The sequence below is a fragment of the Acanthochromis polyacanthus genome, chromosome 21 (genome assembly GCF_021347895.1).
Source record: "Acanthochromis polyacanthus isolate Apoly-LR-REF ecotype Palm Island chromosome 21, KAUST_Apoly_ChrSc, whole genome shotgun sequence".
Lineage (NCBI taxonomy): Eukaryota > Metazoa > Chordata > Actinopteri > Pomacentridae > Acanthochromis > Acanthochromis polyacanthus.
Window position 1 is genome coordinate 12,761,698 of NC_067133.1, and position 26,659 is coordinate 12,788,356.

Consider the following 26,659-nt stretch of genomic DNA (forward strand, 5'->3'; position numbering starts at 1 on the left):
TATTAGTATTCAGAGCACAGGGAGGGGAAAAGGAGAGGGAGCGAGCATCCGAGAGAGAGAGAGAGTGAGGGAGGGGATAGTGAAATAGAGAGGAGGAAAAAACACAAGGAGGGGGTGAAAATATAAGAGAAGAGCACAGGATACGGGAGGGAAACGAGGGGAGGGGAGAAATATCATATTGTCCATTTCTCCCTCTCACTCTGCCATCCCGGTTGCGGGGCTTATTGCTCGGTGCGTCTTGGGAAAGAGAGAGGAGGAGGAGGAGGAGGGTGGACAGAGCCTAAAGAGGGCGGAATGCCCCTTTACAAGCGTCGCATCTGACTAAAACAGCGGAGAGGCTCGTAAATCGGAAATTGGTCAAGAGAGGAGGAGGACAGTGGGCTTCTGCAACGCCAAGGTAGGAAGATTTCCCCCTTTTTGTTGCTGCTCCTGCAGCCAGCAGCGGCTCTGTGATATCTGCGATGTGAGCGTTAATCGCATCATATCTCCTTTGATCCTGCATCCCGCACTGGGGGCTCTGCTGAATATGCCCTAAATCTAGCAGCATGTGTCTGTTTTCCATCAATATTTAATGTATATTATTCGTGCATCACCCTGGCTCCTCTACATTGCGTTCTGCCGTCGCTTGGTAAATATTTCGAGCATACAGTGGGATGCATGTTGTGTGGAGGCAGTCTATAAGGCAGTGGAGGCTGCGCGGGGCTGTACGGCACATCGCTGGCTCGTGTTTGCATTACAGGTGTATGAATGTCAGCGATCCCCTACTGATGGCAACGATTGAACTTTTATTCTCTCTGTATTTCCACGCGAGCCTTATTAGATGGAACAGACAGTGGCGTGGGGGAGAGGGGGCATTGCGCGCACGGGCACGCAGAAAAGCACACAGAAGACAGGTTGACGTGCGTAAGACGTGCGTAATTCCCCCTCCATCCACCCACACCCACACCCTCACACCCCCCACCTCCAGCCCACCCCGCCCCGCCCCGCTCCGCTCCCCCCTCCACCATCACCATGACCATCAAAGAGGCTCCTGGCTTCCCACCACACAACCAGATTTATGCAAATGGTCAGAAAACACGGAGACACACTGACTCACCGACTCTGACATAGCGCTAGGTAAAAAAATGAAGTGAAGGCGGCCCGTTGTCTGTGTATGTGTGTGTGTGATTACACTCCCTGTCTGTAAATAGGTCCCACTCTGCAGCTCCACTGGCTGTGCAAGAGACAGGAAGAGCAGCACCAGTATCCCAGGGTTCCTGGCTGTAGCCACTTGCTCTCTGTTTCCTGTCCCATGTTATAGATAATTTAGACACTTGCAGCTTCCAAGAAGCACAGAGTGCTAGAAAGCTGTGAAAGCCCCAACAGCAACCCCTGATATGTGTGAATGTGGGATAGAAATAGGTCCAGATAAAAGGAGACAGTGTCTTCTTGGACGTGAAGGGGTGTTTGATTGCATGTTTATGGAGATATATGGTCTTAAGCAGATATTAACGCTCGAGCTCACCCACCTCGTGTTATTTATTTGCTGAGAGGGTGTCCAGGAGCTATTATAAGACAGGCTAAATTGGAACAACCTCGAGGCTGAGCCTCAGCAAAGCTATTACCTCTAGTCAATAGACATTAATATCCCCGTGCTCAGTCTTGGCCTCATACAACGCCGTCTCTGTCCCGGTGAAACACAGTGCCGCTCAACTGGAGTAACCAAAAAGATGTGTTGTAGTAGCCCTATCTGTTTACCCCTGTACCTTATTCCGTCACAGCCGAATGAGCAGAGTGGAGCGATGATAGCATTGTCTCGGGCAGACATCGCTGTGGCCTCAAAAGGAAGTGATGCAAAACAAGAAGGAGGATATGCCAGCACTGGTGGAGAGAGGTCACGACCTCTGTGAATCAGGAGTAGTCCTGAGGAATGGCGGATGATCTGAGGCTACACAAGTACATTGATTTGAGGTGGTACACAACATGATGCGGCCCAGCAGGGTACAGCAGAGCAGACAGCATCAAAGTCTGGAACAGAGAGGAAGAGGTCACAGGGCCAAGTCGCCAGTCTACGGAGTACAGCGGACTGGAAACAACGTGTTGCTAAAGGAAACACTGCGGATGTGAAAACTGCAATGAAGTTGCAGACACTGGAAGTGTGTAATGCACTTAAACACTTAAGCAAATTTGCAGACTTTGAAACAAGAAAAAAACAGCACCAAAAGCATTCAGGGCAAGAAAGGTTCAATTAAAGATGACTTCCAGGTACAGATGAAAACGAAGGAAAGAGCGTGGCGGCAGATAGAAGGACTTGAAAGCAGGTTCAATGAGATCCGCCTGAAACATCCTATTAGGTATATCCAATGGATTAGTCTCCTTTGTCTACAGACGCATTATGTTCTTACACAAAAAGGATCTGACTGTTCTCAGTTCAAATTTTGCAATTATGAAGGTGTTCAGTTCCTCCCTCATAAAAATAGTTAGACATTTTAGCAATAAACAGTCAATCCCATTAGTCCAGGCCTAATAAAGAGGGTTGAGGTGAATCGGAGGGGACTGAAAGAGATTTTATGAAGAGCAAATAAGGATGCAAACTTAAACCTCCATGATTGCAGGTGAGCTCTAAAATTAACTTCAGATAAACCTCAAAGTAATGTTGCTATTTTTTCCACTGATATGGCTGATAGAATTAATCCTGATACCTCGGAAATGGCTCACATGTAATGCATTTTCTTCAACACAGAGACAAATATATAATCTGTCTGGAAAATGAAATGCCAAATGATGATATGGGGTTGCAATAGATCAGAGGTTTGTAGTACGCAGCTGACTGTCTCCTGCTTTTCATTCAGCAGACAGCAGCGTTTCAAATGCCTTATCACTGTAATTCCCAAACCCAGCTGAGGTGTGTGATTCTTCCCTCAGAGACAGATTCCACATGCAGATTTCAGTCGCGCTCTCTAACACGGTGGTTGTTTCTGGAAAAAAACCCTGCCCCCCTGGGTTTTATCAAATTCACATGCTCGAGGATTTTTTATTTATTGCTTCTGAGGGGTGGAATTCATGTGTGAGGAGTGCTGCATAAAAAAAAAAAAAAATCCAATACAACTGCTCAAAAAAAGAGTGAGGGAGTGCATTCAATATTAGGTAAATATTTATTAGTGTTTGCCCTAGCAATAAGCAATGCTGTGTGCTGTGTTGGGTTGTTTTCATATTTTCGCTGTGCATCCTCACGCTAATTTGTAACCAAGTGTTTGGATACTTTATGTCTCGGCTCGCCGTGCACCTGAGGGCTGCTTCAAACCTGTCCTTGTGCAAATACAAGAAAGATCCCTTCATTAAAAGGGGATACAAACATAAATGCCTCATCTGCTTTATCACCTATAAGCTAGACTGAGGATGTAATGGCTGGACTGAGCCTTTAAAAATGAGTCATTTAGCTGATGCTCTTATCCTAAGTGATTAACGGAGGGGCCAGCAAGGGGTTCAGTATCTTGGCCAAGGACACCTGTCTGGGTCTGAACTCTCGGTCTTACTGATATACTCTTGGTTCTGGGTTTATATCCATTAGAGCCACTAACGGGTGTGTGTGCTCATTGTTTCTGGACAGATTTAGCCCCTGATCTGATCGGCTTGCTTCTTCCATGATTGGGGAGCGATCTCGTCCCGTTCCCATCTTCTTTCTGCAATGTGATTGGACGGGACTGATTCTCCCTTTCTCCGCGGTGTGATTAGACCGTGACCTTGCACCGTGTCCTGTCTCCTCTCGCCCAGCCGGACGGTGACCTTACTGGTCGACTGGTCTGTGTTGTGGCGTATTCGCTCCCTGAGAGTATTGATCCCAGGCAGAACAGCAGTCAATGGAGCGTCTGTGGGAGGTTTAGTGTTGCTCTGTACACTACAGGCAGGAAAAACGTGAATTTCTGGGCACGGTGCTATCTGAGTGAATCCTCAACACGTTTCTGAGGACATATTTATCTGTGAATAACCATCCTCTGTAAATATTTTGCTTGTAGTAAATTGCATTCCCCAAACCTTGATTGCTATTGTTGCTGTGTCACCCTCGCCGCCAGCTTCCCTTATGTTTTTTTTCCTGCCCTTCTCTGCTCCAATTTTTTCCCTCCCTCTTTATCTGTCTCGCCTCCAATTTAATGTCAGCATCTCTCTTATCCCTCTCTTCCCCTCCGTCTCCCTCTTCCTCCATCTCTTGCTACACAATCGTTCTTTCTGTCCGTCTGTCTCCTCCATTTCTTTTTCGCCTCTCCCTCCCTCTTAATGCTCTTACAGGCCAGTTGTGTGCCAGACAGCCATTCCTCAGATTGAGATATCCTGGGTTTTAAAGTCACTCAGACAGATTTGCTATCTTTCTGGGAGAGAATGAAGGGGAGGGCCGAGGGGAGGGCTGGTGGAGGATGCTGTGTCTGGATGGCATTTTGATGCACTAATTTTGGATTAATTTCTGCAATAGGCTGCGCCAAGATGGACAGGTAAATAGACTCTCTGTTATCTGAGTTTCCTATGCGCTGACAGAAAGTGACAATCGGTTTCTCCAAAGAGATGTAGGGCGAGGAAGAGAGGAAAAGTGTGTTTCCCCCTTCAAGCAAAAGAGACTGAAGACTAGAAAGGGAGTGGAGGCATTGCTTGTTTCGGATCTTGTTCGGAGTGAAATATGTCTTTGCCTAATGCTGTGATTGATTGATGGCTTGGAGACAGATGGACACATAAAGAGCACTTTGCTGGGGAGGTGCCACTCAGTGCACAAAGACTGACGCTGACATTTCACAGAACAACATACATCAAATGATCAATAGTCCTTCCCTTGTCTGACGGGGCACCTAGCTTGAGAAATAGGTCCAGTGCTTCACAAGGACAGAACAGCTCAGTGGAAAAGTGAGTTGACCTCTCACCGTGAACATTGTTGTTGCCAGTGATTTATTCTGCAACCGCGCCACGTGTGCAAGATATTTTAGTGATACATATCCAACAGTAGCTAGGTTTGCAGTGGATCTGTACTGTGAGACACAACATTGCATATATTCTCAGTCACAGTCCCCAGAGATTCACAGATTGTGAGAAACTGGAGTTTGGGCATTGACCTGTTTTTGTTTTGACAGAATGAGATCAAAAATAAAGACTGTATGCTAAAGAAGGCCTGTTTCCTCTTGGATGAAAGGACAAGGAGTGCGCACATAAGGGAGCCAGACTTAATACATCTAATTATATCTCAATCTGATATTTGGGAGAGTTTGTAGTCCTCTGAACACTGGTGTAGGATGCAGTCTATTATTGGTCTCCGTGCTGTTGTGTTTTTTTCTCGTCTGTTTCAGTCATCATGCACCTTATTGATTGATTGATTCGTGTTGTTTTCCAGGTGTTGTTGGAGAGCTTTGAAAAGGAGTCTCCACAAATCTAATGCTGATCCACGCTGATGTGTTGGAGAGACCAGGGACACCGATGCATTCCACCAAATTCTGCTGAAGCCAAGTGACTAAGAGCTGAACTCTGCTGGCAGTGAAGAAACAAAACGTCTGCAGGTCTCATTTCTGGGCTCGGAAATATTAGGAAAATAACAAGCTAAAGGTTATGCATGCACTGCAGGCGTAACTCTGCCTTCCAAAGCCTAATCTGTTTGCAAAGACAGCTTCACATGTAGAGTGTCTCCGCGCCGGCTTGCAAATCCAACATGGCCCAGAACCACAAGAGTTGAGTTCAATAAAGGTAAAGCACACAAACTGTATCTTCATTACATTATGAAAGCTAATGATGCTTTAATTTGGAGTCTTCCTTCAGTACAATGGATATATAGAGCAAAATGTGAAGCTAAATCTAAATTAGCTGATAGGTTCCCTCTGCCAAAAGGCTTGTGCATTAATCTGACTCTGGCATTTGTTAAGAAAAGAAAAGAACCATTACCAAATCTTACTGATTCACTGTTTTTCTGGATTCAATATATTTGTGTTTTGGAGACTCATAATTATCTAAATGACTCTGTAATTACTGTAAAAAGGTGTTTTAGTTTATAATATTACATAAAGTTTCAAGATGATCGACCCATTGGCCAGTTTCAGACACCACAATAATCACTGAATCTCCAGGAGGTAACTGACAGTGGGGCTCTTTGCAATTATGTGTTCACCGTGCTGAGTGAAGAATCTGGTATTATTCAAAAGAAGGTTGATGTTTAAGTAATAGAAATAAAAAATGAATCATCAGTGTAGCAGAGTTTGGATAAAGTGCACAATTTTACCTGTATAATGCTTCCTATCTTTCACTTTCTTCATTTCCCAAAGTGGTAGGCAATGTACATTTACCTGTTTGGGAAATTCAATTAAATGTAATGTGAAATTGTTGCTTTTAGGGCTGAGAGATTTAGCATCAACATCCCACTGTGCACAGCTACATAAAGCTTTTAGCTGTTTTTTAATCCATTGCAGCAAAAAAAATACTTTATTTTTACCTTAACAGGTAATTTAGGACTCATTAACTCATCTGTTTGGTTCTTTCTGCCATACATAGACTATATGGTGCCTTCATTTACCCAAGAGCCTCTGTACAGCCGAGTTAATTGGAAATTCACTTGTGATTCTCAAAGCATTTGAAAAATGCAGTAGCAAAGTACAATGCCTGAAGGGATGTCTGCTGTTTAATGTTAGCCCTTTTTAGGGGAAAGTAATTTGCAGCAAATGCAAAAATGTAAAAATTTACCAACACTTAGGCCTGTTATAGTGACAGAAGCCTCGGTGTAACCAGTAACCACATAGGTGGGAAGTGGGAAAAATGTGTTAGACTTTATCACACATCAGGATTCTTAGAATTTACTTGTGTTTGAGGCAAGATCAGATTTTCTCACTGTTTGTATATTGCCAGTTTCCTAGTATCAGTCCTCATGGTGTGTGCTCAAGCAATATTATGTAGCACCAGAGCCAATGATCTATCAGGGACACACTGATGGTTCTGGCGTCCGTGTTCTCACTTAATGGCTAAGGTGACCAATCTGCCAGAAACTTGATTTGTACACTTTTATGTCCTTACACTCATGTTGCCAATTTCTCTCCCCTTTTGTGTTTCAGGGAAAGCGAGAGGGGAGGGTGTTGCTCCTTCACACATGAGCATGTCACGCTGGTCTCTGTGATCCAGACCAAGACGCCCTGCCGAGCCCCTCGTGTTCCTCCTTCAGCCTCCTCTGCCTTGTCTTTCTCGGCTCACACCTTGTAAAAGGTGGACGGGCCAACACTCTTCTCACCCGAGCGCCGTCCAATCGGTGAGGGCGGCGAGGGCTGCGCTGTCATTGGTTGACTGCTGGTGAGAGTGCGATGCGGATTGGAGGATGTCGGGGGACTGGGATGAAGACCTGTGTAAGAAGGCGCTGGTGCTGGTGGAGGAGCTGTGCTTCAACTCTCCGAGGACCTACAGCCAGAGCGAACGCTGCCAGGAGTTCGGCTACCTGAGGGACCGCAACAGATACGTTGAAGCAGGTAACTCACACATCTGGAGTTTATTAGGGAGCATTCTGAAGATGTATTGATGCGTAAAGATTGATTCTTTCTTCTAGAAACTCTCAGTGAAACCTGCCTCTCTCTCCGCCAGAAAAACACCCTCTTAGTATCAAAGGCTTGCACTTGAAAGGTGGCCTGTAGAATGTGGTAATTTCCTCCTTGATGCACAACACGAGCTGTGGTCAGCCTGAGACATGTCAGTTTAAATGTGCTGCAATTATAACAAGCTCTCACAGTGGAGAAAGTATCAAAACTTCTCAAACATCTCCCGCAGAATAAATAACTCCTCTGCTGTGCAGCCATATGCTCAGTATGCTCCGAACACTCACAGTTTTAACAAAGTGTTGCTAAATATGCAAAAGCCTGACATGGCAGCTCGGTATGTTATCATACTGTTCTCCCACGGCTAAAGATAGCTTTGATTTCCAATTTAATGTATTCAGGAAGACCACAACAGCTGTACTGTGTGGGGGAAATGTGAACTTAACACCTTCCAACTCTACAGCGAGGGGATGTTCCAAACTAAAATACATTTTTGTTGTATTTCTGAAAGAAACTGATCAGCCACTCAAAATGTATTCTTTTCAATTTCGCCTTCATTGAAAATTCAAGCATCCCGTTATGATCTGAAGAAGTCTTTACACCTGAAAGAATACAAAACATTCTCGTAATACTTAAAATATCTTGTATGTTTTATCATGAAATTGGGAATTTTCAGTATTGACTCATCACAGCACAGCAGGATCCGTTTTAGACTTTAAGTGATGATAAGAGAAGTGTTAAGTGTGCTCATATTTAAGGGTGGTTAGAGGTAGTCTGCACTCAGAACAAAAAACATGAAATATTCAGTGCTAGATTGAAATGGCTGTGGGGCAACAAGTCCATCCTATGTCTTCAGTGATCCCCAAGAGTTGCCTCAGAGCTGGATTGCTCAGTTTGGTAAGAAAAAACTTTAAAAATACAAGAATACAAGAATAAAATACCTACATTTTTTTTAGTTGTTTTTTTTCTTATCAAACTCTGTAGGTGCATGGGAGTGGGTTCGCAATGCACAGTATTGTGTGTGGGTTCTCATTGAGGCGTTTGGAAGTGCAGTGTGCTGTTATGCAGATTAGCGTGGATCTGTGGCTCAGTGTAGTTTAGCCCGGATTGGCTGTGTGTCGTCTCCGGAGATTTGGATGGCTCTGTGAAGAAATGTCATGCCATGGTTTTAGGCGTTGGCCCCCCTCGCCTACCAGCTGTGATTTTTCGATGTTTGCTGATGGAACCCGGCGATGCCTCGGAGGACCGCGGCCGCTGAAAGCTGTCAGTGAATGGCTTGTGTAAGCAGCGGGGATGTGTTTGATGTGGAGCGATGTACGACTCTCAGTGGGCTTGCATCAGTTGCTGATTGACAGGGAGTCTCAGTCCCTCTTCACGACACACTTCAGAGGCCTTCTACCCACCCACCTACCCGCTGCTGAGCTGCTTTTTTATGCTTTGTGGATTAGCGATGGATCTTTTGGCAGGATCAGTGCTCAGGAAGGTACGGTGACTGCCCCAAAGAGAGACAAATGGAGGAGAGTGGTTTGGCCCCTGACAGTCACTGCACACGTTTGATCACAGCCGTGTCTTATCAGCGAACCCTGATCTGCCAACCACACACAACCGACTCCTCTGCCTCCTCGCTTTGTTTTTTTCCCCCTCTAGATCAATACATTAACCTTTCTCATCCTTAAACTCCTCCCCTCTTTAGGTTTCGCTCTACATCATTGTCGGTTTGTTTTCTTCCATCTCTCTGGCTCCCCGGCTCTTCCTCCCTCTATCATTGCCTTTTTGGCTTCCACTCGTTCACACGCAGCACATGGTTGTTGTATCGACTTTATCAACCAGCCTCCCTTCCTGCTTCCGGCTCAGGAGGAGAAACAAAAAGAGGGGAATAGATTCAGTCAGCTTATATGTCTCTTTCAACATGTGCACCAGTCTGTTTTCAACCCTCTCCCTCTGTCTATCACAGCCCTACTGGCCATTCTGTGGATCGAATCGTTTTTTTCTCTCACTCCGTTCCACTTCATCACTACTGTTCTTTTGTTCTTTTTTTCATTCTGTTTTCTACCTCACTCTACCTTCCTTTGCCCTCTTTTCCTTTCCTCCATCACTTTCCCCCTCGTGTCTCCTGATCACCTCGCTCTCTCTTCCTCTTTTCTCCATCCCTTTCTCCTCAATTCCCACCCCATCTTGTTCTCCACCGCGACAGATAGATGTCCCCCCTCGCCCATCCCCCCTCCCCCCACCTCCGCGGCCCCCCAATCATATCTTTTGAACAAGTGCTGATTAATGACATACACAGACTGATGAATAATTCACCAAAGAGAGAGAGGGAGGAAGCTGAGGGAAGGCAGGAGGGGGGGAGACGGAGAGAGAGAGAGAAGGTAGGGGTGACGAACAAAGACACAGTCACTGAGGAGAGCATGCAGAGGCAGACAGCATGGGAAAAGAAATGACAGCGAGGAACAAGGGGTGTTTGAGGGGATTATATAGAAGAGAGGGAGGGCGGGTGGAGACAGAAGGCAAACCGAATTCCAGAAGATGTAGCCCAGGGCTGGAGGATTGGCTGCTGTTGTCTTGTTTTCACTCATTTGCCGTCAGTCTTGTTGTCAGCCTGCTACAGATAAAATTTCACTCTTTTTTTGTGTGATTTAACAGTGCTTATGTCTTTGTCATGCCCATAAAGACACTGTGAAGAAAATTAAGGAAACAGGGGGTAAATAAAACAAGGGCTTTGTGTGAGTTTTGTGGGGGTTCAGGAAACATTTGACAGTAAGACAGTTATTTTCTACACAAACAACAGGGGAATGTTCTTAATCGGTGCCTCTCTGGTTTGGATGGAGGGCAAAAAGGCAAGATTTTTACCCAGATGCTGCAAGGTAGATAAGAGCACACAGTCTGTGAGATCTGCACACCGTGCTGTCTTCTTGGTCTACTTACAAACCTTGAATATTCATGCTCAGGGCTCTGGGCCTATAGTTCATTGTGGGCTCTGATTGGTGCTTTTGTTAAGACAGTCATTAGACCAAAAGATGCTATTTATAAAAGGACTTCAAATGGTCCAGGATTATAATAAATATTCATTGTATATTTAGTCTATTTATTTTTAAATATGCATAGAATATTTATAAAGTATTTACAAATGTATGAATTTATCATGAATTTACAAATCAGAGGGTCCGACACATGCAGATGTGCGCACTCATAAACTACACAAGTTGCTGTCGACGCTTTCATTAACGCTTTTGCAGGCTGATCCAGGAACTGTCCAGCAGTCTGGTGCTGAAACTGTCCAGCAGTCTGGTGCTGAAACTGTCCAGCAGTCTGGTGCTGAAACTGTCCAGCAGTCTGGTGCTGAAACTCTGCTTTTCATTTTTTATTCTGTACACTTTTTCATTCGGATGAGTCATTCTCCACCCTCCCCAACACCCACACCCTCACCCCCGCATACCCACACACACCCCCGGACACAATCCTTGAGCCGTCACAGATTAAAAAGCTCATAAGCATGAGGAAATGCGGGATGACATTGCATAGAGACATCACTGTGGATGTTGGTGGGGTTTTTTTGTTTTTTATTTTAATTGTTTGCCCGTCCTCCTCCCCCGTCTCCTCTCCTTCCCTCAGAACATCCACTCTGCCAGCGTTTGCCCCCATTTTAAGCTCAGGATTCAAATGTGCACATGAGCTTCGGGGGATGGCTGCATATTGCAATTTACACCTACAACAGGTTCCCTCTCCTGCTCCGTGATGTGTGATTTGTAGATACTGTAGTGAGGCGGGTGATGGCATGTTGTGTGAAGGAGGCGTGTTGATCGTGCAGTGGTTTGCTGTTGATTTGTTAGCCATATGTATGATGTATTATAGTGTAAGTACCAGGCGCATACTGATGAGGTTGTTGTTTTTATGCCTGCTAGTGGCTTAAAATAACTCGGATGGCATTGTAGGTCTGCGAGTTGCTCGATCAGTTAAACAAAATTTTGTACAAACATGTCTCCACCATTTGTGTTATTCACTTAAATGTCTCAGCAGCCATTAGATGGATTGCTTTGACATTTTCTGCACACATTCATACGCCCTTCAGGGTTAATTGTAACTTTGGTGATCCCCTGACTTTTCTTTCAGCTTTTCAGATTTAATTTGTGTAGAGCTATGGTTTGTGACTGAATACCTAAAGACATTTCCTTCTACGTCAGCTGTAGCTAGAGTTTGGTGCTAATTAGGAGATGTTAGCACACTGTCACACTAAACAGGGGCACACTGCAAACATTATATCTCCTGAACATTATCGTGTTAGAATTAGTGGAACCTCACAGAGCTGCAGTCTTGTTGAAACGACATTCTCTTTTTAGTTATGACTCAATTCTGTTCCTTAAATCTGCTGTTTTTCCTTTCTTCACCTTCCTCTGCAGAGATTTCTGTCAGCCTGCTGTCGGTCATTGTGACGTTCTGCGGCATCGTCCTCCTCTCCGTCTCCCTCTTCGTCTCCTGGAAGCTCTGCTGGCTGCCATGGCGGGACAAGGAGGGCGGCGGCCTGAGCCTGACGTCGGGGTTGCTGCCCGGAAGCGCCGGTGTCGGAAGCCTCGGAGGTGCCGGGGGCTCCTCGCTGTTGCCCCCGCTGCTAAACAGGAAGGAGGGCCACTCCTCGTCCTCGCTGTACCCCTCCCTGGGCCAGCAGCACCACCCACACTTCTCTGACCTGGTGGGGCTGGAGAGTGGAGGGGTCGGAGGAGTTGTTGGGGGGCCACAGGAGACCCAGGAGCACTCCTACCTGGATATGGACTCCTACCCCAACAACGCTGGTGAGAAAAGAGAGCTCCCAGACATTAGACACACTTAATCCCACTCCGCCTGGAAGAGTAATGCAATACCTCCATCAATAACCTCTCATTTTAATATACTCAGAGTTTAATACATTTACGTACATACTGTGAAAATAATTTGTCGTTGCTGCACCAGTGTGATGAATGCTGACCATTATTGTACATATAAATGGGTTTTCTTTCCGTGTCGCCACATTCATGGAATCGTACTTTTCATCTTTCTGGCCTTGTCTCGCATTAGATACTCAGCTGTAAACTCAGGTAAAGGGTTCATGTGTCTCTCAGTTTCGAGAAACATCAGCAGCATTTTCTTTTCAGGATTAATTAGCTTATTCCTTCAAGCTGCATTAATCAGTTTTTGTGACAGGCTACATGTTTGCAACCAGAAGATTTTTCAGAGTGCTGTTTCTGGCCAGCTGGTGAATTAGGATTGTTTTGGGTGAGAATTTAGCTCTTTAGCTACTTCTTCAGCAGCTAGTTTTATCAGAGCTTGCTTGCAGGAAACAGCTGCTGGGAACAAGCTTCCCTATTAAAAATAAATACACAATCTGAGCTGTAGGAATTAGTTGATTAGTTGCAACGGTTTTGATAATTGTTTTGTCATTTTCAAGGAAAATTAAGGTGACGGCATCTCAATCAGCTGTTTTTCATTGTCTTACGTTCTTATAAATTTAATATTCCAAATTATCCAACACTTTAGAGAAGACTGGCAATTTCAACAGTTGAACAGTTTTCGGATGTTGTTCTGAGCAAACAATGCACCAGCAATATAATACGGTCAATAAAATAATCACACATTGCAGCCGCAACACAAATGCAGAGAGATGCTCAGTGATGCAACTTGAAGACATCAAGACAATCAAATAAGCTCAGCATCTAAGCAAAAAAAGCACCGATTAGATTGATAACCTAAGATACAAAGTGTTTTTTTCTGATGTCAGAGAGATATTTTGGATCTGATTTTATAAAACCAGCTCACGTGAGTTCTCATCCTGACGTTGTATTTGCGCTGGCTGTCAGCTCTGGCGCAGGTTGTTTATCATTATTCAAAATCAAATATTTGCTGACTGCCTTCATTGCAGTTGGATGTACCCTTCTTTCACTTCTCTTTTACGCTGGCCCAAGTTGTGCAATTGTAAATATGTGTGCTCATTCCTCCCCCTCCCCTCCTCAGCTGCTAAATCACTGCCTGTTAAATCAAAGTAATACAATCAATGAGATCTATGATGCTGACAAAAACATTGGTCTTCAGTGCCACTGTTACGACTGACACCAGAGGAGCACTTAAAAACAAGAAGCTCAAAAAGAGTCACTGAAGATTTTTTTTTTTTTTTTTTTAAACTCTGCTAGGAACTCTGAAGCTGAGTCAGACGTCTCCAGATGTTCCCAACTCAGAGGGTGGAGCCCAACCACAGAAAGACCTGCCCAACGCCCACTCCCAGCAGCAGGTCACCCCACGGTCAGTGCGCGACTCCACTGGATGTTCTTCATTTAAGTCTGCTAGTTGCTGGTGTTTTGCATGCAAAATTCAGAGATGTAGAACTTAATTAAAACAGGAGTGAACTAGGGATAGACCGAGTATCAGCCTGGCTCATTATCGTGGTCAACATTTGTCATTTTTTCAATTATTGGTATCAGCATTTTTATTGACTGCTTATTGATAAATGCCCTACTTCAGGTGTGATGCATCCCCCTTTCTCAGTCTGTTGTCACTCTGTGGTCTTAGAAATGCAGGAGCTGCAAAAATGAAACGAGAAGCCCAAACCAGGACATGAGCTTCTCTCACAGTGGTTAAGGCTATGCTAACAGCTACCGGCTAAGTTAGAACACAGCCACAGATCAACCTGAAACAGAGTCTGGAAAACAATAATTAATAATGCTTTAAAATATGGACCTTAGTGGACAATAAAAGTGACAGAACAGTGAAAAATTAAGAAAACAGAGAAGTGGACAGAACTGCAGGATACAACCTTTTCAATCTCAGCTGATGACACAAACAGAGCAGAGCATCTTAATTTAATCATTCCTTTTTCTATTTTACATATTCGGTTATAGTCACGCTTATTAACGAAGAAGCCTGGTTATGAATGACATTCTCTGCCATCACATACTCTTAAAACTTTACATATAATGCACACTCACTGGCCACTTTATTAGGTACACCTTGCTAGTAAAACGCTGCCCCCCTCCTTTTGCCTTCGGAACTGCCTTAATTCTTCATGGCGTACTTTCAGCAAGGTGTTGGAAACACTCCTCAGAGATTTTGGTCCATATTGACATGATAGCATCATGCAGTTGCTGCTGATTTTGTCAGAATCTCCTGTTCCACCACATTATCCTACTGGAAGTAGACATCAGAGGATGGTACACTGTGGTCATAAAGGGATGGACACTGCAATATTACTCAGGTAGGCTGTGGTGTTTTAATAATGCTCAATTGGTACTAAGGGGCCCAAAGTGTGCCAAGAAACTATCCCCACACCATTACAACACCACCAGTAGCCTGAACTGTTGATACAAAGCAGGATGGATCCATGCTTTCATGTTGTTTACATGAAATTCTGACCATCTGAATGTTGCAGCTGAAATCGAGACTCATCAGACCAGGCAAAGTTTTTCCAATCTTCTATTGTCCAGTTTTGGTGAGCCTGTCTGAGCTTCAGATTCCTGTTCTTAGCTGTCAGGAGTAGCACCTGGTGTAGTGGCTTCCACAGTCACTTTTAAAAAGACAGGAGTCTGGACTTCTGTTTCATAAACTGCTTTAGTGAACACAAGGGGAACTGCAGCTTCAGCTCATGGCACAGTATAACATGCTACTCGCATAAACTAAACATTTTTCCACACTTGTATGCCCTGTTGACTTCCCAAAATTCCCTTGCTTGAGCCCGAGCATCATGGGTAATGGAGTCCCAAAGTTCAACTGACCCATCACTTCTGTGAATACTCAAATAAAAGTGTCTTATTTAACTTGTTAGTATCTCACATTAGCGTTGTTATATGAATTATCAACTCAGTACATAAACATAATTTTATCAAAGTCATAACACTTAGTGTGGTCTTCTGCTGTTGTAGCCCATCTTCTTCAAGATTGGAGCGAGAGATGGTATTCTGCATTCCTTGGTTGTAACGAGCTGTTATTTGAGTTACTGTTGCCTTTCTATCATCTCCAACCAGTCTGCCCATTCTCCTCTGACCTCTCACAGCAACGAGGCATTTTTGTCCACACAACTGCTCCTCTCTGGATGTTTTCGCTTTTTCAAACCATTCTCTGTAATCCCTTGGAGATCCTGGTAGATCAGCGGTTTCTAAAATAGTCAGACCAGCTCTTGTGGCACCAACAAACATGCCACGTTCAAAGTCACTTACATCCTCTTTCTTCCCCATTCTGATGCTCGGTTTGAACTTCAGCAAGTTGTCTCGACCACATCCACATGCCTCAATGCATTGATTTATGGCCATGTGATTGGCTGATTAGCTGTTTGTGTGAACAAGCAGTTGAACAGGTGCACCTAATAAAATGGCTGTTGAGTGTATACCAGTTCCAAATATTATATTGGCCTTTCTTGATTAATAACAATCTGCATTGCTATTGGCCCTAAAAAACAAAAACCCCATATCAGTCGATCCCCAGAGAGAACTTTTACCTCCAGCTAGTGATCATTAAACCAGAACTGATTACAAACGTACATTATTAGAAGAAGGCCTCTACCTGGTAAAATGCTGCTTTGGAAAAGGCACTGAAAAGAATCAGATTAGGAATATAATATTGCCTTTAATCTTGCTCTCCTCTAATAAACACTTCTGTAAAAGCAAAGCCTCTTGGACTTTGCTTTAAACCATTCTATGCCGGAGTTCGTCTTGAATAAAATGAAGCCGACATTTTCAGATTTTCACAGAACACCAACACAAATGCAGCTACAAATATTATTGTAAAAAGGTGCGGAAACTCTGAGGCAATTAAAAACTGAGGGTAAACTGAATCTGCTGAATCACACTGTTGCATAGCAGCTTTGCTTTTTTGTGCGTGTTTGGTGCTCTTGGCTTGATATTCACCCTCTGAGCTCTTATGTGTCTGTTTAGGCCCAAGCCCATGACTCACCAGCTCTCCAGCCCTGATTTCCATGGAGAAGAGAAGGAACAGGTAACCAGCATCGGGCAGATCAAACCGGAGCTCTACAGACCCAAAGGCGACCAGGGCGAAGGCAAACAGGGCGACAACTGCGGCAAGATCAGCTTCCTACTGCGCTACGCCTTCAAGTAAGTTTACACCGAAACAATCTGCTCACTCTGTCAGCATCGTCTTATGTAAAAACTGGAAAATTAATAAATCATTTAGGTTTAACTGTAAACACGGAGGCTATTACATCACCAGCAAATTAGCCTGAAGGTGTACAGCATCTACTTGGGCCCCTCATTGATTTGCTGTCTGTAAAACTGCACATCCTGCGCCTCGATTAAAATAATGAAAACGCACTCATTAGTGCATTTATGTCCGCCATCTCATTTCTCAGTTCGTGCATCCTGAACTCCTCTCCTCGACTTCTCTCAGAGACGTGAGCGGAGGAGGCAAGACGGAGACACGAGGAGAAAAGAGTAACAGGCATTTAACAAAATGAGACGTCTTTGCTTTGGAGGCGTCGTTTTAAAGCCTCGTCAATTAAATATGACGTGTAGCACAGCTGCATCATCTGTCCATTGTTCTGTTCCAGCCAACTGCTGTATTTTATGATCTCTGAGCACAACAGTGTTCACGACGGCTTACAGAGTGTGTTTACGCATAATTCCGCTCACAATGTGGCAGAATGTGACAAGAATTTACAGATCTCACATATTTTATTGGGTTTTTAATTCGACTCTCGCATAAACATGACACATGTGAGAATGCTGTAAAAATATAAAGTGACATCTCTTAATTCAAAAGATTTCTTCATTACAAACATTTTGTCAGTGCTGTTCTTGACATGGTTTGTATATTTTCGCTGTGAGTCATACCTCTTTTATACATAACGGGTGCTGAAAAGACATCCACAAAACTGTGCATCCTCACTCATAGCTCCTCCAACAACCTTCCTCCTTCCTCGAGATGCATTTTAGGAATTGAGATATCCTTTAAGATGGTGTACTAAGATCGATTTCCGGGTCACAGGCAAGAGGACAGAGGAAAAGAGGAGGCTCAAAATAGAAACACGAGATAAGCCTATGGTTTCTGTTGGTAGAAAACCTAAATGAAGGACACAAGGATGGCAATTTGAGGTAATAAAAACCTCAGGAAGCAGGTTAGACAAAGTCCAAGGAAATAATGAAGAAAAAGTAAAGAAAAGCAAGAGATCACTCGGCAAGAAACAGACTAAGAACACAGGCAACTAAACACAGATGACCTGACAAGGAGATCTGGGGGAAAAAAGCATGGACTGAACACACAGGGGAGGTAATGAGACGCAGGTGAAAACCATCAGGGACAAAGAGACGGTCACAGTGGAGGGAATATGCAGGAAGCAAAATAACCAAAGTCACACAAGGAAGGTGAAATCAAAATGATAAGGGAAACGACAGCAAAAATGACATGAGACTTGTGAACTGTAACCAAAGGAGGTGGACGGGTTGACAGACCCGGCGAGGGGGCAGATACAGGGAGGACAGGGTAAAGACAGGAGGCAGTGGGATTAGAAATGCTCTAAGAAACACAAGCGAGAACAAAAGGAAAAAATAAGGACAGTACAGAGACACTTGGAGGCTTTCCACTGCAAGAATTCATGGCAGGGATCTTTGCTGGGCCTGTGATCAGCACTTTGAGCCCTTCTGTTTCCATCGCAGTGTAGAATCCAACAGCCTCGACTGCGATGCCAACTTTAAGCGATCCAAAACAACATTTTTACGTTTCACATTGAAGGTGTTAAAAAGGAGAAGATTTCTACATGACAAGGATATAGAAAAATGCAGAGAAAGGCAGTTGTTGTCCTTGCTGAACTTAGCCAATCAGCATTTGTCTTCTTTTAGATGAACCAATCAGTGTTGAGGCCCTCACAGTAGTAGCTGTACAGGTGTCGGTGCTTTTTCTTCTCCAAAAATGTTCCTGAAAGAGCTTCCACAGGGCAGCTACTTACAGTTGGAGTTGCACAAAGGTTTGTGCTGCCTTAAAATGACCAGAAAGTTCCTCCAGTGGAAAACAGCCTCATGGAAACTACACTTACAAAACATGCAGAACCTGTCTATTCTGTCCTCCTTCTCCAATAGGAGCAGGACTTTTTTTTTTCCAAATCTGAACTATGTGCACTGTAAAATGTCACTAAAAACCACCTCACAATGTGAACACATACCGTTATATAAAGTTCACCGGGGAGTGACTTCCATTCATAGAGCAACCCCTATAAAATAGCTAAAAGGAAATACATTTAGCATTTTGCGGATGCTTTTAATGTAACATTGCACCATGTGGAAAATTCAAACCTTAAAAACAAGACCTAAACATTGTTTGAATAATCCAGCGCTGGGTGGAACTGCCACACTGTAGTTTGGCTCCGGTGAATGTTGATGCGTCTGTTTCTGCACCACTTTGATCGTAGCGGCGGTTGTGAAGTTCTTCAAACACTTAAGTCAGAGGGCTGCAAACAGACACTGGTTTGCCGGATTTCTTTATGGCTCAGAACAGAGAAAGGGGTGCTTCTTGGGAAAATATCTTCTAGCGTGTTTATCCTCTTCGGTAGACACAAAAAGAAAACCTTCCACTGAAGTATAAAATTGGGTTTGTGATGGCAAGAATTGGGTTTATCCTCATTCTGAAACACAGAAGCTAAACATACCACTGGCATGAGATGTGAGAGTTTCTGCCTCAACTGTGGGCCCATTTGTTTTTTTTACAGTAATGCTTAAATATTAATAGGTAAAAATAGAAACATTAAATGTTAGCATGTGTCTTATGTGGTGTTTGGCACAGATTTCTGTGGTTACTTTTGCTCCTTGGACGGTGCGCAGTTGAAAGTTCTCTGCTGGATGATTTTGGGTCTGACGACGTAATTTGGTGGGTGCCATGCTGTGAGGACTGAGCGATGGGAGATTGTGCATGAATCTGAGTGAACGTCGGGATGCTGGTGGGGTGTTGGAGGAGTGAGCGGCTCTCTGTCTGTCGCCCAGCTGGCGGTCCCCATTTCTGCCTGCCCCGACATGTAGAAACATTACAATGGACGAAAGTGCTGATGGTCAGAAAAGAAAGGGAGAGAGAGGCCGTTCCAGTCATGAATTATATATGGCGAGCCACTTTAAACAGCAGCCCCGTCAACACATAATAACACCAGACTGTGTTACAGTGGAAGTTACAGATACAGAGAATTAGCAAAGGGAGCTGGACGGTGAGGGAGGGTAATGATGAAGGCTATTCATGTGTCACTTTTGCCCATTTATAAGGCCGCCAGATAATTTATGTCATTCCCTAGTCGCCTGTCATTACACTGGAGGGAAACTGTTTCAGCCAGAGGAGTGAGAGGAAGTGACTGGAGGATGAAGAATAAAGGTTGGAGACAACAAGCATGTGTGTAGATAGGCACACATTGTTGAGACTGTTGATAAGATTGGTATGTTAATGTGTGAAAGCTGCTGTTTGGAGCGTAACAGTCCGAACAACAATGTCAATCTTCCTCAGATCCTCTGGGAAAGGCATTTCTATTGACAATCCCATTAAAAGCTGACACATTTCCTCTGTGGGAATAACAGCTAGCTTTCGGGCATTGTCTGCCAGGAATAAGGCCGTGAATTTCACTCTCTGTTCGAGCAGTAATAGGTATATTCTCTGCAGCGTGCCTCGGGGATTGTGTTAAAACCTGGGTTTTGGTCCAGGCTCATGTCTTGTTCTGTAATAAGACACGTGAGTGCAGGCAAGAAAAAAAAACCTGCAGCAAAATCTTTGTACCGAATAACAAATACAGGAAAATTCATCAGGATCAGGGAGAGGAATTTTTTGTTTGTTTTTTTTGGTGCACAAGCTTCTTGTCACTTCCAATTATTGTACATCTGAGCGGCGCCGTTTGTCGTGGTGACTGCAGAGCCTCCACCATCAACAGATCGCAAAATTATACTGGATTAAACAAAGATTAGACACATATTTATATTAGTCAGGGCCTTTCCTGCTGAAATCCTTATTTGCCTGGAAATGCGGTTTACCGTCTACATCCTGTCCCTGATTTGATGCGATTGCGGAGTCGGCATGTTTATCCAATCGCCTTAATTGGATGTGATTCAGAGGTAAACGCGTGTTCGGATTGACCACGGTTGTGCTGCCGACAAGCGTGTCGCCTGTGTGATCGGTGCACACGGACAGAAGACGTTACAGCTTCTGGGGTTACTGTTGGTATTTGCCCTGCGGATCGTTCCTCGTCCCCAAGTTCACAGTGTTCCTCCTAAAGCAGCTAATGAAGTGCTGACACACTGCTTAACACGAGGAGACACAGTCTAACGAGGTCTGATTAAAGGCCTCCGAGCCATCTTCATCTTCATCTGGTAATTAAATACATATTCAACGGCGTGGGAAATGCAGCCATGACACTGTGATGGAGCGTTCAGATGTACAGGCGTGTGCATCCGCCTTTTCATGTGTGCGTGACAAAGCATAACTTGGAGTCCGGCTACACTGCTTACATGTGCATTTGTGAGCGTGTGTCTGCATGGTTGGTTGATATTTAAGGGACACTAATGCTGTTTTCAGGCCAAAAGCTGCTGAGAGTTCAAGTTCTCACTTATTTTTGTTCCCTTTAAATATGTTTGTGCCTGAAAATGTCAAACAACATATATGGGGAGTGTAGTATTCTTGCCAGTTTGGCATTTTAAGTAAATAGCACAGTGAGCTTGTGATTCTAAAGCTACAATCTATATTTTTTTTTGGCTTCCATAAAATATTATGTAGATTAGTCAAATTTATTGTAGAGATGATGCAATTAGTTGATTCGTTGAATGGTGTAGAAATAACCAGCAACAATCTGACTCATTGTTTGAGTTGTTTACTAAGAAAAAGTCCCAACATATTTATTAATGCACTTCAGCAAAACTCAATATTTATCAATTTATTTTGCTTTGTATCATGGTAAACTGAATATCTTCATGCCGGATTGTGGAACAGAATGAAATTTCTGTAAATTTAAGGAAACCATTTACTTATGCTTAAATTAATCAAGAAAATAATCAGAAGATGAATTCTTATTGAAAGTAGTAGTTAGTTTCAGCCTTTTCTGGATATTTCTGTTATATCTCAAAGTACAAGCTTATCTTATTACACTGTTTATGAGTAAAATAATCCTTCTACATTAAGGGCTTCAACTGATAGATTTATTTGCTATAATAAAATAGATTTTTATCAATTTGGGAGTGATGCCACAATAAATTTGTCTTTTGAATTTTGATATTTGAGCTACACTTTGTTTATAACCGAATTACAAATAAAATAAGAAGAAAACAAAACGTATATCCTTTGTGCTGCACTTAAAATCAATTTGAAATGTCCCATTATAATCAATTTACCTGAAGGACTTTTTCTTTGGACCAGCGGTTTCCAAACCTGAGCAGCAGTGTAATATAAAACCATGTCTCCGATGTGGTCGATCAAACAGGCCGCAGATTATTTTATCCCAGTAATTTTAGATCCCTTAAGAAGCAAAACTTTGTGATATTTAAAAGGACAAAGCATCAAACATGAAATGGAAATCCCAAAATAGACACGTTTATTGTTAGCAATACTTTGTTTTATCATTTGAAACCTCTTTAGATTCATCTCAGGACCTCTTGCTGAGCTGCAGCTACTAATTTGGGAACTGCTGGCTGAGATAATCAGTGCAGTATTGATTGAAATGTATAAAAAATATGCAATCGATTTAATAAATGTTTAAACACTGATGGCACTGACAGCCCAATGCTTGCGTGGCTTATATATTTTGTGTGCATTTTGAATATATCTCTCCTGTGTCGCTGCAGCAACAAATTGTTATTCGGTTATGTTATTTTCTAGGCTTACCTGTCGTAAAAAAAAAAAAAAAACGAATAAAAGTGCACCATTTTTCAAAGACGGAACCTTGAAATGACCTGTTTTGTCAGATATACAGTCTAAAAGCAAAGATAAAAAAAATTGCTATTATATATATATATATATATATATATATATATATATATGAAGGAAAAAGCTGCAATTTCTCACATTTGAGAAGCTGAAATCAGCAAATTGGACGCATTTGTGCCTGACAAATTAGCAACATGATACATGAGCAATATTAGTACGAAACAGTTAGATTAGGACTATTACTCAGTCGTCCTTTCTGCTTCTGTGCACCCACAGCTCTGTATATTTGACCCAAGTGACTGGAGAATAAAGGCTACTGTGTTAAGGTAATTAATGAGCTCAGCTTCGGACAGACTCTGTCTCACCGGCTGTACATCTGTGCTCACTGTGCTTACACTTCACTTCGCTGAGAGTGCTGCCGTGATACAACTGCAGGGACAACACACAAACACACACACACGTGCTATTCTGGCTACTCCAGAGAGACACAACCTCCCACGTTGTGTGCAAACTGTGCGCAGGTGATGTAAGTGTGTGTGGGGGCTGATCTCGTCTGTCTCGAAGAATTTGTGTGTAAATTTGTGCGACCCCTGGCTTTATGCCTTTTTACAACGATGTAGAAATCTAATGGGGGTTTCTGTTTGTGTGTTTTGTCTCAGTACGGAGCAGCTGGTGGTGAAGATACTGAAAGCTTTGGACCTGCCAGCGAAGGACGCCAACGGCTTCTCCGACCCGTACGTGAAGATTTACCTACTGCCAGACAGGAAGAAGAAATTCCAGACCAAGGTGCCTCCCACTCTCACCGCTCTCACCTGCACCCTCAAGTGGAAAACCGCTCTCTTAATGTTGTCGAAATGAGCACAAAATGAAGAATCCCCTCGATGTTTCTGTTTGCTTTCTGCCCGTTTCCTCCTGCTCTGATGCCCCGGCCTCCTCGTGGAGAATCATTACAGTTTCACTAATGTAATCTAATCTAATCTGGGGCATAATTTATTCAGGATAATGTGCTCCAGACTATTACAGGGCACTGCTACTCAACTCCTGTGTGTTATTCTGGTGTTGGAGGACAGTTGAGTCAATATTTGAGTACATTTCGGACGTTCAGTACCAGGAAATGTACCCTTAGCCCTTGAAAAAACCTGCTCTATCCTAATTTATTCTCTGTGGAGAAGCTCAAGACTTATGAGCTCAGAGGCCTTACAAATGTGAGTTATATTTCTGTGTTATATCCATAAATATCACCAGTACGTCTGTACAGTATTTGGATGAGACTGAGAGAAATTCTAAGCTTTAAAAGGGTCAGAATTGAGTACAGAGCCAGAAAAGTGTAAAAGTAAGCTTTCAGTGACAATGAAGCTGTACCAGTTGGAAATTTCTCCCCTTTGGTTTCGTCTTTTGTGCGACTACATATCACAAAAGCCCCTTCAGCCACTGAAAAGAATGAATCCTTCAGTCATTTGCATAATACGGCTCCTCTTTTGTTTGGAGTGTAGGTGATTATTTAATTTCAATCAATTGAATTTTTACACCACTCGTGTTTTGCACTGCTTTTATTACTGCAAGTAATTTCAAAAGAGAAACAGACATCAAGCGAGCGTAGACGCCGGGGCTCGTCTTGGAGGTTTCTATAACTTGCCTCCATCAGCCGCACGTTTAATCCAAAGCTAACAAGTAATCATCAAGCGCTAATAAGCTGGAGTGACAGAGCCGCTCACGCAGAGACAAAAAGTTGGATTGGGAAAAATCGTGTGTGTGTCACATTTTAATTATCACGTGCTTTAGTGCATGACAGGATTGATAGAATTTGCTTTCTTAGCAAATAAAATCCGCCAATACATCAACAAATAGTACAATTTCGTGTTGGACGTTGAATGAGGTTGAAGACAAATTTGCAGATGACGTTCGCAGTTTGCTTTCCTTTACTTACATTCCATCCGACTGAATTCTTCAGCTTCTGCATTATATTCCACACTCTAGAGGCGAGCTGACGTAAACATAGTTATACATAGAAAATATTTCAAAAACAGTAAAGAGAAAGAACTTCTGGACCTCTTGCATGTTCCAGGACAAAATTTCAAATTTAGTTTTAGGTCTTGATTTCATTTCTGTGGGTTTGATTTGATCTTTGGTCCCGAAGGAAAAGACAGAAATTCACTTTTCTCCCTCTGGTGAAAGAACAAGGTCAGCCAGTGTGTTAGAGGTTAATTATGTTGCCCAAGGACACTTCAGCAGCTTTGCCACACTATTAATCAAACCACTCTGTAATTTTATTCTGTGTGCTGATATGTCTTGTTTTGGAAATAATGTAGATCAATTTCTATGACATTTCCATGTAATGATGTCTGCTTTGCTGTTTCCAGCACAATGTGATTCATCCGGAAGGCAGTTAATCAAGGCTCTCAGACTGTCAACAAGTCTCTGGTAGCTCGTAGGTTTGCTGGTATTGATGCCTTTTATGTTTCCAGTTTGTTTGAGGATAAAACTGGAAATGAGCGGGGTGGTTTTGCAGGAGCAGAAAACAGACAAAAAAGCAACAACAACAAAAAAATAAAGAAGGAAGAAAAAACATCATTGCTGAAACTCGTATCCAAAAAATAAAAAGCTCCTGAAAAATACCCTGTTAGTTTGGTTGAAGAAATGGAGTTTGCACTTTGTAAAAACCAGGCTGAAAATGTTTTATACTTTGCAACAGATTAGTTTTCATAGCAATAAAAAGTGTAAGATTTCTTGAGGATTCTGGATGCAGCTTCAAAACAGCATTAACTGTTGTCAAACAACCTGCTGGTTTCCTGAATTTATCTGTGAGGAAACCTTGGCTCATGTCTGTGACTGGAATGCAATAATGAGGGAGAGACTCAAATATGGAGTTACTTGTTATATTAAAGGGCAACGCTGTAGGTTGCAGCATACAAATTACTGAGTAGTTACTCAGCATAGCTCTGCATTAATAATAGGGCACCTATAGAGACAAATATGAAAGGAAGCAGAGAAGAGAATTAGGAATTAGGGGTAAAAAAACAACAACTCTTTATTATTATTATTATTAGATAAACTTACATTTATAGTGAGCTTTTATTTGACCAACAGGCTTCTTCTGACTGGAAATGAAGTGACAAAAGAAACTTCAATGATGAATGTTGTTTTTACATTTTTACTAACATTAGCATTTCGAACACGGTGTCTTAGCATTTTTGTCATTTGTTTGCCTAATTTCTAGCCAGAAAAAAACCCGCTGCCCAAAAAAGAATTCATCATAAATCAAAATTTGACATGGTTACAAATAACTGGGTTTAACTGTATTTAAAAATTGCAGAATAGAGTAATGTTATTTATTAGTTACAGGGCAGAGAATGAATTCAGAGTGCTGACCACCAATGGACAGAATTGCGGCAAAAAAATATTTTAAAAATAATGACGTATTAAAAGAAAAATACAACAAAGTTCCAATATAAAAGCAAAATTAGCATTGAGAGCCTATTGTAATTAACTTTTTTATGTTTCTGGGAAAGAAAGCAAATCTCTGTAAAGCCCTTGGTACCCCTGTAGCTGCATCTATGAAATAGTTATATATATTATTTGCATATGCACAGGACTCCTACAACACTGAGGAACAATATTTCAGTTTTAGAATCCAGTCTAAGAGTTATCAGATGGTCAAAACCAAGAAGAAAATAGCCTTTAATGTGCTGCAAAGTCATCAGGTCACAGACAGTTAAGGAGCCAGATACATATGCTTTCACTCACAAACATAAAGTACAAGAAATACTGTGGCGAGGTGTTTGAAATTTCATCTGTTTTTGTTTTTTGTAATTCCAGCTGAAGTAATGCACATTACCTTTTATTTATCTATATTATAAGGAGAAAGCAAATGTGCATGATAGTCTAGTTGAGGTAAGTAGACTGTAAAACATACTTTGTAATCTATAGTTACTCTCTCATTCCCTGTAATAACACAGTTTTATTTGCCCACTATTGTATTAAACCTACAACTTTCCAACTACGATCTAAAGTACTCCCATACATTCTGTGTCCCTCTCAGGTCCACAGAAAGACCTTAAACCCAGTGTTCAACGAGACGTTCCAGTTTGGCGTGCCGCTGAATGAGCTACATTCCAGGAAGCTGCATTTTTCTGTGTATGACTTCGACCGCTTCTCCAGACACGACCTGATCGGCCAGGTAGTGGTGGACAACCTGCTGGACTTCAGCGAGGGCAGCGGGGACAAACCCGTCTGGAGGGACATCGTGGAGGGCACTGCGGTGAGAAATAACTGAAAGCAGCCACATTCATTTGGAGGAG

General features: G+C 42.8%; 2 protein-coding genes across 2 annotated transcripts in view; both read left to right on the forward strand.

Moving 5' to 3' along the window:
* Nucleotides 1–26,659, forward strand: part of tbc1d17 (TBC1 domain family, member 17) — a 278,375-nt gene that overhangs the window by 4,155 nt on the left and 247,561 nt on the right. The gene's annotated exons all lie outside the window — the stretch shown is intronic.
* The window catches only part of syt3 (synaptotagmin III), a 36,171-nt gene continuing 9,522 nt past the window's right edge, over nucleotides 11–26,659 (forward strand). The window contains exons 1-8 of the mRNA XM_022195009.2: nucleotides 11–397; nucleotides 5,351–5,697; nucleotides 7,050–7,454; nucleotides 11,915–12,304; nucleotides 13,676–13,784; nucleotides 16,406–16,582; nucleotides 23,021–23,147; nucleotides 26,401–26,619. Of these exons, the coding sequence (XP_022050701.1) occupies nucleotides 7,307–7,454; nucleotides 11,915–12,304; nucleotides 13,676–13,784; nucleotides 16,406–16,582; nucleotides 23,021–23,147; nucleotides 26,401–26,619 (1,170 nt within the window). The 5' untranslated portion in view covers nucleotides 11–397; nucleotides 5,351–5,697; nucleotides 7,050–7,306. The remainder of the gene's footprint in view (nucleotides 398–5,350; nucleotides 5,698–7,049; nucleotides 7,455–11,914; nucleotides 12,305–13,675; nucleotides 13,785–16,405; nucleotides 16,583–23,020; nucleotides 23,148–26,400; nucleotides 26,620–26,659) is intronic.